This window comes from Jaculus jaculus, chromosome 3, assembly GCF_020740685.1.
Source record: "Jaculus jaculus isolate mJacJac1 chromosome 3, mJacJac1.mat.Y.cur, whole genome shotgun sequence".
NCBI lineage: Eukaryota > Metazoa > Chordata > Mammalia > Rodentia > Dipodidae > Jaculus > Jaculus jaculus.
In genome coordinates this window covers 109414228-109428318 of record NC_059104.1, presented here as the reverse complement: position 1 = coordinate 109428318, position 14091 = coordinate 109414228, and the positions used below count along the sequence as shown (strand labels likewise).

The following is a 14091-nucleotide window of genomic DNA, read 5'->3' as shown; positions in this document are numbered from 1 at the left end:
TCTCTCCAGCCCACATCATGCTTTTTCATGTGTGTACTGGGGATCCAAATTCACATCTTCATGCCAACATGACACACACTTTACCCACTAAGCAATGTACCCAGCCTCTAACTTGTTTAATTTCTTATAAAATATTTAGCACATAACAAAGGTATCCTCAGGGGTCAGTTCCAGGAACTTCTGCAAATATCAAGATCCATGGATGCTAAGTACCTGATATAAAATGAATATCGTTTATAGTTCCTCCTATATCTTTAAATCACCTCTAGACAACTTAAGCAAGTCTGTCTCAAAATAAAAAGTCAAAATTTTAAGATAAAGGGGCTGGTGATATAACTCAGTGGTAGAATGTTCACCTGCAAGCATGAGGCCCTGGGTTCAACCACTCACACGTGCACACCCAAGAACAGAGGAAATGCTCAGATCTCCTAAGCGTAAGTACGCCGTCACTCCTATAAGCATTCCTATAGTCTTAGGATAATGGGTGATGTGAGCCTCCTCAATTGATAGCTTCCAACTTCCCACCTTTCTCTTCGCTCTCTTCCTCACAAGCCTCTCTCCACCCTCCTTCACCTCTCCATTGGGAGTGTCCAGTTGTGTATATGGCCCCTCCACTTGCTGTCAGGAAGGAATCTAGCCTGACCTCTCTCCTCCTCCCTTGTGTGATCCCAGGAAGTCAGATGTTCAAAGTACAAAGCACAGAAAATCTAATCAAGTGCAGAACAGGGTTTACATCTCACAATGGACATGAGGAAAATGAAAGAAGTGAGAATAAGAAGTGTGGAAGCCCTAAGCCCTGGTCACAAATTGACAAAATTCCTCCAGTAAGCTCTCATTTGTATTCTGAAATAGCCCAATTAAGCAAGCTGCCCTCCAACTATAAAGTATAACCGTCTTCTATAAAAAAAAAAAAAAAGGAGACTCACAAATTGAGCAGGGAGATTTAAAATTAGAGAATTGCACTTCTCTTGGCTCCAAATCCTAATGACCTCATCTTTAATGGAAGAGGGAGAAAGCCAGACAGAGAGGGAAGAGGAGAAAAAATGAGAGACTAGGGAAACAAGTTGAAGAAAGAAGAGAAAATCAGCCTGGAGTGGTGGTGCACTCTTTTAATCGTAGCCCTTGGGAGGCAAAGTTAGGAGGACAGCTGTGCGTTCGAGGCCAGCCTAGGACTACAGAGTGAGTTCCAGGTCATTCTAGGCTAGAATAAGACTGTACCTGGGGGGGGGGAGGGGGGCGGGAGAAGAGGGCTGGAGAGATGGCTTAGCAGTTAAGGTGCTTGCCTGCAAAGCCAAAGGTTTGATTCTCCAGGGCCCACGAAAGCCAGATAAACAAAGTAGCACATGTATCTGGAGTTTGTTTGCAGTGGCTGGAGGCCCTGGCACACCTTCTCTCCCTCCCTCCCTCCCTCTCTCTCTCTCTCTCTCTCTCTCTCTCTCTCTCTCTCTCCCTCTCTCATGAATAAGTAAATAAGTAGCCCTTTCTGCCTCCGCTGCCGCCATGGCACCTGTGAAAAAGCTTGTGGTGAAGGGGGGCACAAAAAAGAAGCAGGTTCTGAAGTTTACCCTCGACTGCACCCACCCTGTAGAAGATGGAACCATGGATGCTGCCAATTTCGAGCAGTTCCTCCAAGAGAGAATCAAAGTGAACAGAAAGGCTGGGAACCTTGGTGGAGGGGTTGTAACCATCGAGAGGAGCAAGAGTAAGATCACCATAACATCCGAGGTGCCTTTTTCCAAAAGGTATTTGAAATATCTCACCAAAAAATATCTGAAGAAGAATAACCTACGTGATTGGTTACGCGTAGTTGCTAACAGCAAAGAGAGTTACGAATTGCGTTACTTCCAGATTAACCAGGATGAAGAAGAGGAGGAAGATGAGGATTAAAACACTGGTCTGGAATATTTTGTATGAATTCATGAATAAAACTTAGGAACAAAAAAAATAAGTAAATAAATAAAAACAAAAAAAATAAAGAACAAGAGAATATCACTCATCCTCATAGAGAAAGACACCAAGGGCCTCAGAACAATTTGATGCCTCACGTCCATGTCTGTATTTCACCACCAGGTCCTAGTTGGAATGAATTCTCAGCTAACAACTCTGCACCATAACAAAACCTGTTCCTGGCTAAGGGACGCTGCCAGGAGCAACGTGTATCTGGCCACGGACTATATTCTGTCAGGATTTTTCAAGCAACCTCCACTGAAGTGAACTTCAAAAGGCAGGATATGTCCTGACTACAAGGAGAATTTCCCAGTTTTCCTCAGCTCACAGTGGGAGCCAAGCCACCAGAAAGCTCAACAACAAGAGCCATGCACGGCTGCGGGCAGAGATGGGAAAGCAGGCAGAAAATAGACTATGTGATGACCATATTGTTTTCATATATCCTATGATTTTGAGAATTTAAGGAGTAAAATAACAAATGATTTCAAAGCATTATATTTCTTCCTTCTTTCCAGAAAAACCTAAAAACAAAACTTAGTCTTCTTCCACTCCAAAATACATTTCTCTTCCAATGAATGAAACTATATCTTCCACCTGGTAAATTCTTGTTGCATATTAGGTATATGTGCCAAGCACAAAGAATTTGGAATTTTGTGTGTGTGTGTGCGTGTGTGTGTGTGTGTGTGTGTGTGTGCTTATTTTTATTTATTTATTTATTTTGAGAGTGACAGACAGAGAGAAGGAGGCAGAGAGAGAGAGAGAGAATGGGCGTGCCAGGGCTTCCAGCCACTGCAAATGAACCCCAGACACATGCACCCCCTTGTGCATCTGGCTAACATGGGTCCTGGGGAATCGAGCCTTGAACCGGGGTCCTTAGGCTTCACAGGCAAACGCTTAACCGCTAAGCCATCCCTCCAGCCCAGAATTTGGAATTTTTAAAACACACATAGTTCCCATTCCCCCCAAATCACATCCCTCTATCATAGCACCCCACACTGCTATCACTGCTATTGGCTCTTCAGACTTCCTTAAAAATTCCCAGCTCCAAGGGCAGAGATGCATGTAGCTTCCTGACCAGCATGGTGTCTGGCACACAGAAAGTGCCTAGGAAGTGTCTGCCATTGTGGCACATTCCTAGGAGGGTCAGCCAGACAGGATAACTCAGAAAGAGGAAAAGCTGTGTTTGCAGTCAAGGACCAAAACTTCCTGGAGAAGGTTCCAACAAATGAGATACTTCATCGCAGACTAGAAGGGTGGACAATTCCCAGTGAAATTCAGGAGAGGAGGACAGGCTGTCACTTGGGTTTATGCCTATCAGGAACACAAGTTTTACTTAACATATACAGGAGACACACTATGTCTGCTTGTTTCTCTAGCATTTTTTCATTGTGACTTTAAGTCAGATGAGAAGTGCTTTAATTAGATATATATTTAAAAATCAGGGCTGGAGAGATTGCCTAGTGGTTAAGGCACTTGTTTTCAAAGCCTATGGACATAGGTTTGATTAACCAGTACCCACATGAGCCAAATGCACAAAGTGGTGCATGTGTCTAGAACTTGTTTGCTGTGGTGTCTGGTTTGCCCATTCTCTTTCCCTCTATCTGTTTCATTCTCTCTCTCTCTCTATTTAAAATAGGTAAATAAATAAGTAAATAATTTTTTAAATCATTTATATATGTATATTATATATTTTATATATGTTTTATATAAAATATAATTCACTATGTAGTCTTAGGGTGGCCTCGAACGATCAGTGATCCTCCTACCTCTGCCTCATAAGTGCGGGGATTGGCCTATTTATTTAAAAGTCTTCTGGTGCGGGGGTACTAGGGAGATAACTCAGTGAGTAAAGTGTTTGAATCTGATTTCAGATTCTCAGCATCCATGTAATTTATAGGTGTGGTTTCTGGGGAGGGGAAAAAGGAGGGTCCCTAGCTAATCTAGCCTTCAGTGAGCTCTAGGCTCAAAGACAGACTATGTCTCAAAAAGTAAGGGTGGGGGGCGGGGGATTGCAGTGAAGGCTTAGTGGTTAAGGTGATTGCCTGGTAAGCACAAGGACCCAGGTTCAATTCCCCAGTACCCATGTAAGATAGATGCACAAGGTGACACATGCATCTGGAGTTCATTTGCATTGTCTGGAGGCCCTGATGTGCCCATTCTCTCTATGTATATCTGTCTGTCTGTCTCTCTCTCTCTCTTTCTCTTTCTCTCTCTCTCTCCATACATATACATACCATAATTAAATAAAAAATATTTTTTTTTAACTAAAGTGGAAAAAAAGGTGGAGAGTGACTGAGGAGGACACCTGACACCAATCTCTGGCCTCCACATATGTCACACACATGTGAATGAGCACCCATACACATAGGTGTGCCCCCACATATGAACACTAAATTGTTCTCTCCTTTTTAATGTTTTTCTTTTTAAAGTTCCAACTAGGCATGGTGGCACATGCCTTTAATTCCAACACTCAGGAGGCAGAGGTAGGAGGATCACTGTGAGTTCGAGGCCACCCTAAGAATACAGAGTGAATTCCAGGTCTGGGCTAAAGTGAGACCCTATCTCAAAAAAAACAAAAACAAAAAAGTTCCAAATGACTGATTAAAAAAAAAGCACTGCTTCAATTCAAATCACAGGTTTTCTTTACTTTATGTCTCAATAAATCAGTGGTGCTAGGTTGCAGGTTGTCAGCTAAAAACAGGATTTAGTATTAAAGCTGAAAGATTTCTAGGAAGCATAGCGACTTTAGAGAGATTTTAAATGCCCTAGTCTGAGAACAGTGACATTAAGTGCATCCAAAATTTAAAAAAAAAAAAAAAAAAAAAAAAAACCCTGAAGAGAAATATTGATTAAGGTCAAGTCCTCATACTTAACACACATAAATTGTCAAGTTCTGTTTCTGGAGCATTTGAAATTTTATTGAGAACAAGGTCAAAATTAACTACAAGTAGGTTTGGTTTTGTTTTTTTGAGGTAGAGTCTCACTCTAGCCCAGGGGACCTTGACTTCACTACATAGTCTCAGGCTGGCCTCAAATTCACAGCAATCCTCCTCCCTCTGCCTTCCGCATGCTGGGATTAAAGGCATGCATCACCACTACTGGCTCAAGTAGTTTTTCTTTACATAGTGTAATGGTTCATCTTTATGGTTGACTTCACTGAGTTTAGACTCACCACAGAAACATGGCTTTGCCTGTTTATTGGGATGTTTCTAGAGAACTCTAGGAAGAGATAAGACCCACCATTAACTATAACCCAACAAAACACACAACCAACAAAAACATGAATATAACAAACCATATGACAAATGAACTGTACTTAAAAATAAACTGCCAGGGGCTGGAAAGATGGCTTAGCAATTAAGGCATTTGCCTGTAAAGCCAAAGGATTCTGGCTTTATTCTCCAGGACCCATGTAAGCCAGATGCACAAGGGGGCACATGTGTCTGGAGTTCATTTGCAGTGGCTAGAGGCCCTGGTGTGCCCATTCTCTCCCTCTCTTTCTCTATCTCAAATAAATAAATAAAATATTTTTTAAAAAACTGCCACCCCCCAAAAAGTAAAAGAATCCTACTACAGGACCACAGGCAAGAAATATAACTCACTTACTTTAAGATCACCCAGAAAAGAGGAATTGAAAAGATATGAATAAACAAGATGAGCACTTACTGAACCTGGGCAATAGGTACATCACAGCAGGGAACAGCCTCAGCTTTGATGAACTTTCTCATGATAAAAGGGCAAAAGATGGCCTGGAGAGATGGCTTAGCGGTTAAGCGCTTGCTTGCCTGTGAAGCCTAAGGACCCACGTTAGCCACATTCACAAGGGGGCACAGGCATCTGGAATTTGTTTGCAGTGGCTGGAGGCCCTGCCGCACCCATTCTCTTTCTGTCTGTCTGTTGCTCTCAAATAAATAAATAATTTTTTTTTTAATTTTTAAAGGGTGTGGTAGTTTGAATAGATGGCCCCCAACATATTCAGTTTTTTATTGTTTGTAGTTTGCATCAGCAGCCACCTGGGCTGTCACTGGGTGGATCTTAAGGTATGGTGGTGAGTTTCAGATTTCAATCTAAAGATATGCAAAGTGTGCCTAGCTGGAGTTCCTGAAGTGTGCTGTGGCTTTTTGGCTTGTGCTTCTCTCTCTCTGCTTGGTCCTGTGAAGGCAGGCCAGCTTTTTCTGCTGTAATGGAACTTCCCCTGGATCTGTAAGCTTCAATAAATATCCCTTCCTCCATAACTGTGCCTGGTCTGGAAGTTCATCTCAGTGAACCTGAAGCTGTCTGCTACAAAGGGCAAAAGAAAAAAATATATTTGGGGCTGGAGAGATGACTTAGCAGTTAAAGGCACTTGCATGAAAAGCCTAACGGCCTGAGTTCAATTTTCCAGTACCTACATAAAGGCAGATGCACAGAGTGGCTCATGCATCTGGAGTTCATTTGCAGAAGACCCTGGTACATCCATATTTCTCTCTCTCTCTAATAAACAAATAAAAATATTTTTTAAAACTATATTTTTTAAAAGCTTAAACCATATAACTACCCATGACAAGGTTTATTTGTTTAGTTGGTTGCTTTTGTTCTTGTTTGAGTTTTTCAGGGGAGGGTATACATTCATTGTACATAGTGTTGATATTCATAAAGAAAATTTCTTTCAAATACGTCATGTAATTTGACCTTAGTCACTCCCTCCTATCGTCCTCCTTTTAGTCACCTTCTTTCCCCCTCCCCCATTGGTGTGTGTGTGTGCAGCATATGGAGGGGGGCTGTGGGGGGAGGGGTTGAGACAGGGTCTCGTGAACCCTGGTGCTGGCTGCAAACTCCACCTCCTAAGTGCACCACCACACCCAGTGACAAGATTTTTCAGACACACTACAGCACATATGCTTGCTTTCAGCTATAATTATCCCAAGTGTGGTCACACTCATTTTCTCTTGCTAATCAGAAGATCTTAGTGTCTGGTTAGTTAAAAGACTGAGGAAAAAAATAAGTTCATTATTAACAAATGCAATTATGGGAGCAGGGTATAAAATATTTTAAAATACAGAATTCCCAGCAAGAAAGAAAGAGAGAGGAAGGGAGGGAGGGAGAAAGGACAGAGAAAAAGAAAGAAAAGAGACAAAGAGAAGGGCTGGAGAGATGGCTTAGCAGTTAAGGCACTTGCCTGTGAAATCTAAAGACTTAGGTTTGATTCCCCAGAACCCACATAAGGCAGATGCACAAGGTAGCACATTCATTCTGTGTGTGTGTGTGTGTGTGTGTGTGTGTGTGTGTGTGTGTGTGTGTCTCTCTCTTGCTCGCTCTCAACTTGCAAATAAATAAATAGAAATATTTTAAAAGAAAAGAAATCAATGGCTTGATGAGTTGATGAATGAATCAAATTACAAATTACCTGATGGACTGAGCCCTGAGAGAATCAGAGAATTTGGATAAGATTATGAGATCTTTTTAGGTTATTTCCTTCTTTTATTTTTTTGGGGGGGATTTCAAGGTAGGGTCTCAATCTAGTCCAGGCTGACCTGGAATTCACTAGGTATTTTCAGGGTAACCTTGAACTCACAGCAATCCTCCTACCTCTGCCTCCCAAGTACTGGGATTAAAGGCGTGTGCCACCACACCCGGCCAGTTATTTCCTTCTTTATCCATTTTGTGTGTGCCAAGTTCACAGATTTAGTTTGTTTTCTTCTGTTTTTGTTTTGTAACCATCTGTCTCTATAGCCCAAAATGGCCTCAAATTCTGAATCTGCCTTTCTACCAGTGACCACCTCCCTAGAACATGTCCCTCTCAGAAGATCAGTGCAGAGTCCAGTTCCTACTTCTTGGATGTGAAATGTCCATGGAGCTGTAAAAATCACTACGGTTCTATGGGTTGTTCCACTCTCCTCTGCCAGCCTACAGGAGGAAAAGTAAGGCTTACACAGGAGACTCCTTCAGGAGGAAACAGCATTAATAGCACTCTGAACCAGGACAGAGAAAGAGAAAGAGAAAGAGAAAGATGGGCACGCCAGGGCCTCCAGCCACTGAAAATGAACTCCAGACACATATACCACCTTGTGCATCTGGCTTATGTGACCAGTACCCACATAAGCCAGATGCACAAGGTGGTGCATGCATCTGGAGTTCGTTTGCAGTGGCTGGAGGCCCTGGTAGGCCCATTCTCTCCCTCTCTCTCTCTCTCTCCCTCTTTCTCTGCCATTCTCAAATAAATAAATAAAAATAAACAAAACAGAGAAGAAATGATTTACTTGTAAATCATGAGTGTGCCCAAGGCATGAGCGGGTAGAATTGGGCCTAAAAAACTGGAACTTCATGGAAGGCTTTGCAATCATATCTCATCTAAATCTTCAAGAATACAGAGTTGTTCAAGTCAAGAGAAGGGCTTTGGAACTGTCATCCCAGCTGAAGAAGTGGAATTCCCCAGCATGGCTAGAGCCTGGAGGTGTAGCTCACATCTAATCACTGATTTTTCAACCCCATGATACAACTACTACAACAGTGATTCTTTCTGTTTGATTGATTTTTTTTTGGTTGTTGTTGTTGTTTGTTTGTTTGTTTGTTTGTTTGTTTGTTTTCCAAGGTAGGGTCTCACTAGCTCAGGCTGACCTGGAACTCACTATGGAGTCTCAGGGTGGCCTCAAACTCACAGCGATCCTCCTACCTCTGCCTCCCATGTGCTGGATTAAAGGCATGTGCCACCACACCTGGCTTATTTTTTGTTTTTGTTTTTTTTTGAGGTAGGGTCTTGCTCTAGCCCAGGCTGACCTGGAATTCACTCTGTAGTCTCAGGGTGGCCTTGAACTCACAGCGATCCTCCTCCCTCTACCTCTGCCTTCCTAGTGCTTGGGATCAAAGGTGGGTTCCACCACATCCTGCTCAGTAGTGATTTTTAAAAATATTTTGTTTATTTATTTATTTGACAGAGAAAGAGGGAAAAAGTGAGAGAATGGGCACGCCAGGTCCCCCAGCCACTGCAAATGAACTTCAGACATGTGCACCCCCTTGTGCATCTGGCTAATGTGGGTCCTTAACCGCTAAGCCATCCCTCCAGCCCTCAGTAGTGATTCTTGATTATTTCAAACCACAAGTATGTGTAAAAGGTTGTGAGGGAAAAAAGAGCTGGAAAGAAGGTGTGGGAGTTTGATTCGGGTGTCCCCCACAAACTTAGGTATTCTAAATGCTAGGTCCCCAGCTAATGGCAATATGGGAATTAAAGGCTCTTGGAGGCAGAGTATTGTTGGGGGTGGGCTTATGGAGTGTTATAAACAGCTTCCCCTTGCAAGTGTTTGGCACACTCTCCTGTTGCTGTTATCTATCTGATGTTGGCCAGGGGGTGATGTCTACCTTCTGCTCATGCCATCACTTTCCCCTGCCATCATGGAGCTTCCCCTTGAGTCTGTAAGCCAAAATAAACGCTTTTTTCCCCCCACAAGTTGCTCTTGTTTGGATGTTTTCTAACAGCAATGTAAGCCTGACTGCAATAGGGTTCCCATGACTTGTTATGAATTAATGCCACATTTTTTTAAAATGGGCTGGAGAGATGCTCAGTGGTTAAGGCATTTGACTGCAAAGACTAAGGAACCAGGTTCCATTCGCCAGTACCCACATGAAGCCAGATGCATCTGGAGTTGTTTGCAGTGGCCATAGACCCTGGTGTACCTATTTTCTCCCTCCTCCTCCCTTCCCCCTCTCAAATTAATAAATATTTTTAAAAATTACTTTGCATTGGGGCTGGAGAGATGGCTTAGCGGTTAAGCGCTTATCTGTGAAGCCTAAGGATTCTGGTTAGAGGCTCGACTCTCCAGCACCCATGTAAGGCAGATGCACAAGGTGGCACATGCATCTGGAGTTCGTTTGCAATGGCTGGAGGCCCTGGTGCACCCGTTTTCTCTCTCTCTCTCTGTCTCTATCTCTCTCCCTCTCTCTCTGTCTGCCTCTGTCTCTCTCTGTCTGCCTGTCACTCTCAAATAGATTAAAAAAAAAAAATTTAAATTACTTTGTGTGTATATGTGTCTGTGGGTGTGTAAGTGCAGGCACACACATGCCACAGCACGTGTGAGGAGGTCAGCAGACAACTTTTTGGTCAGCCCTGGTCATTCTACTCCACTTGAGGCAAGGGTGCTGTCTCTCTTGCTCTGGGGCTGTTCTTTGCTGTGCTCATCTCGAGTTACAGAGGAATTCTCCAGTCTCTGCCTCCCATCCTTCCATCGTGCTGGAATTACAGAACCCCACTAAGCGTTCTGGCTGTTTTATGTAGGGTCTGAAGTTCAAGCCCAGGTACTCAGGCTTGACAGCAAATGCTTCATGCATTGAGTTATCTCCCTAAATCGCTGCTATGTTTTTATCAAGATTCAGGTAGCCTCACCTTTGTGCTTTAAAACTTTTTCCTGGGGGGTTGGGGAAATGGCTCAGGCAAGTGTGGGGATCCGAGCTCAGATGCCCAGAACCCAGGTCAAACCAAATGTGTGGACTCCCATGGCAAGATAGGAGGGGAGAGAAGAGATCCTCAGCCTGGCATATACAGTAGTGAACAAGAGACCCTGTCTCGAACAGGTGGAAGGCAAGGACCAACACTTGAGTTATCCTCTGACCTCCACACCTGTGCATCGGCACACACACACCTATACTCACACACACAAAGAAATACAGTAAAATAAAGCTTTTTGCTGGTTTTGTTTGTTTGGAGTTTTTATTGTTTGTTTGTTTGTTTTCTGAGACAGAACCTCACATATACCACAGGTTGGCCTGAAACTCACGATGCTGGCCTCCAACCCTCTCAATCCTCCAGCCTCCCAAGTGCTGGGATGACAAGTGCACACCATCACACCTACCCCAAAGCTATGGATTTTAACTGAAACCATTTTCAATCCTATCACTAAATGAGGAAGGGAGAATAAATCCATCCACAATAGTTCATTCCTTCTTCTCAAACCTGTAAATAAATTACTTTACAAGTCTTCAGTAGTTTGAATATAAATGTCCCCAAGCCAGTGGAGTCTTTGGGAGGTAGAGGAGTCTTGCTGGAGGTTTATTAGCTCAGCCCTACTGGGTGTTCAGCTCCCTCTGCTTCCTCCCCGCTGAAGCGACAAGATGAGATGCCCTGGCTGTCTCCTTGTGCCATGCTTCCCCCACCACGATGAAGCTTGCCCTTGAAACTGTAAACTGGAAATAATTTTCCTTCCATAAGCTGCTTTGGGGTGGGTGTTTTGTCCCAATGACAAGAAGGTAACTGCTACAAAACCAACGTGATTAAGGTTAAGAAGTGTGAGATGACGAGCCGGGCATGGTGGCGCACGCCTTTAATCCCAGCACTCAGGAGGCAGTGGTAGGAGGATCACCATAAATTCAAGGCCACCCTGAGACTACAGAGTAAATTCCAGGTCAGCCTGAGCTTGAGTGAGACTCTACCTCAAAAAAAAAAAAAAAAAAAAGGCGTGTAAGATGGGGACACTACAGTAGATTATCCAGGCAGGCCCAACCCACTCCGTGAGTCCAGGAAGAATCTTTCCCAGCTGTAGTCAGAGGGAGATGCAGCTACAGAAGGGTTTAAAAATCAGACAGGCCTGGAGCCCATGAGTGCAGATGGCGTCTAGCATCTGGAAAAGGGAAGGGACTGATTCTTACCGAAAACCTCTAAAACAGGGCACAGACACCACCAGTACTCAGAATTCTGTTGACCTTTAACCCACAGATCTGTTGAATAATAAATTTGTACAGTTTCAGTCATTAAACCTACAGCAATTTGTTCTGATAGCAATAGACAGCCAATACACTAAATCAGCCATGTGTGAGATATTTCAAAGAAAGTACTTGAGTCATGTTATTTACATTCATCTCAGTGAATTTACTTAGCAAAGTAAATACATCAAATAGAGTCTATTAAATAATTGCAGGCAAAGCTGGTCAGGAGCCACTCTTGATTAAAACACTCAGCATTTGTCAGGGAGAAAATAAAACCACACATTCAGGCCAGAAACTATTGAACTAGCTTTATGCGAACCAACAAGAGTTTAAATTGTAGAGTTAGCAGTATAGCTCGGGTGGTAGCATGCTTGCCTAGCATGCCTGAAGCCCTGTGTTCCGTCCTCAGCACTACAGAATCTGGGGGTGGTAGACCATGCCTGTAATCTCACACCCAGAGGGAGCAGGCAGGAGGAGTAGGAGCTCAAGGTCATCCCTGGCTTCATAGCAAAACTCAAAACTTGACCCACATGAGACCCAGACTCAAAAAAAAACCCAACACTCAAGGCCAGAGAACTAATAAATCTGTATTTTTTCAAGTTTACACCCTGTCCCCTTGATAATAAAATATAATATTGAGAATTATTATGCCACATATAGAAATTAACAATGATATGATTTTCCCTGCTCTCTGACAATCCAACCATAGACACTGATTAGCAAACCCATTTTTAAAATATTTTTATTTATTCACTTGAGAGCGACAGACAGAGAAAGAGGAAGGGAGGGAGAGATTGGGCGTGCCAGGGCCTCCAGCCACTGCAAACGAACTCCAGATGCGTGCGCCCCCTTGTGCCTCTGGCTAACGTGGGTCCTGGGGAATCGAGCCTCAAACCAGGGTCCTTAGGCTTCACAGGCAAGCGCTTAACCACTAAGCCATCTCTCCAGCCCAGCAAACCTATTTTGATGGTATGTTTGACAATCATTTAAAAATTTTTTCTATTTATTTATGAGGGAAGAGGTACAGAGAGAGAGAGAGAGAAAATTTTATTTATTTATTTATTTATTTATGAGAGAAGAGGTATGGAGAGAGAGAGAGAGAGAATGGGTATGCCAGGGCCTCTAGCCACTGCAAACTCCAGGCACATGTACCACCTTGTGCATCTGTCTTATGTGGGTCCTGGGGAATTGAATCTGGGTCCTTTGGCTTTGCAGGCAAGCACCTTTAACCATTAAGCCATTTCTCCAACCCCACCAATCATTTATTTATTTTTATTTATTTATTTGAGAGCAACAGATAGAGAAAGAGGCAGAGAGAGAGAGAGAGAGAGAGAGAGAGAGAGAGAGAGGGAGAGAGAATGGGTGCACCAAGGCCTCCAGCCACTGAAAACAAACTCCAGATGCATGTGCCACCTTGTGCACCTGGCTTATGTGGGACATGGAGAGTCGAACCTCGAACTGGGGTCCTTGGACTTCACAGGCAAGCACTTAACCACTAAGCCATCTCTCCAGCCTCCTACACTCACTGGGTTACAGGGCTAAAACCTATGAAGCATAGGGTTAATGTGGGATTGAAGTACATAGCTGCTTCAAGTCGGAATAGTGAGAGTTTCTGTCCCCGAGACAATCCTCTACCCACCCGTCTGGCACAAGAACTGACAGGCTAGCCCTGCTCTCAACAGGCAGCCAAGAAGCCGCAGCCCATAAAAATTTAATTCTAAATCCTGCTTGCCCAACAAAGCTGAATGAAGTTTTGAAGAACTGTTGTTTTCAGTCCTAACATCTAAATTTAACTGCTGTGGATTAGCAGAACAAGTCATTTTCAAAGCTTGGCTTTCCCTCTGTTCTGTTTGGTGTGGTCTCCGTTGAAAATGCAATCCTCTGATGAAGACAATCGGCTGGCTTGCAGTCAAAGCAAGAGAAACACAAACAATGAGGCAGACAGACCCTGACATGGTTTGAGCTTCTAGCTCCAGCTGCCTTCTTGGTCTCTCTGTGGTTTGGCAGTGGGGGCCTGCTTGATCCTGTAATGTAATAAATCTTCTCTACCATGCCAGTGGTGAGCTGGGTTCCTCCAAGAACCACCTTACACTCTCATTAAATGCCACACAGGCAATATATGAACCAGACATGCAAAACTCCTGGGGATGTGGCCTGGTGAGAGAACTGGAGGCAGTGGGGAGATTTCCTGTGAGTCACAGTGTCCTTTCCAGCCTTTCAACACCCACAGCCTCAAACTAGAAAAACTCTGTCACATTCCTCTCCTATGTCAGCCCCAGTGCCCTTGAGTTCATGAAGCCAAATCTCTCTCTCTCTCTCTCTCTCCCTCTCTCTCTTTTTCCAAATGAACTTCCCCTGAGGCAAATGAGAATTAGTAGGAAACTGAGACATGCCTGACCTTCTCAGTCTTGGGAGGAATCATTAAAACACAAAATGCAATATGTAAACCAGACATATGGGTCCATGGCTATA

The 14091-nt window shown here is 43.6% G+C and overlaps 2 protein-coding genes across 2 annotated transcripts in view; one reads left to right on the top strand and one right to left on the bottom strand.

The window, feature by feature from the left end:
* The window catches only part of Slc35f2 (solute carrier family 35 member F2), a 68033-nt gene that overhangs the window by 33775 nt on the left and 20167 nt on the right, over positions 1–14091 (bottom strand). The window lies entirely within an intron of this gene.
* On the top strand, positions 1501–1945 carry LOC101599748 (60S ribosomal protein L22). The gene has a single exon (XM_004673135.3). The coding sequence runs from the start codon at positions 1501–1503 to the stop codon at positions 1885–1887; it is 387 nt and encodes a 128-aa protein (XP_004673192.1). The 3' UTR covers positions 1888–1945.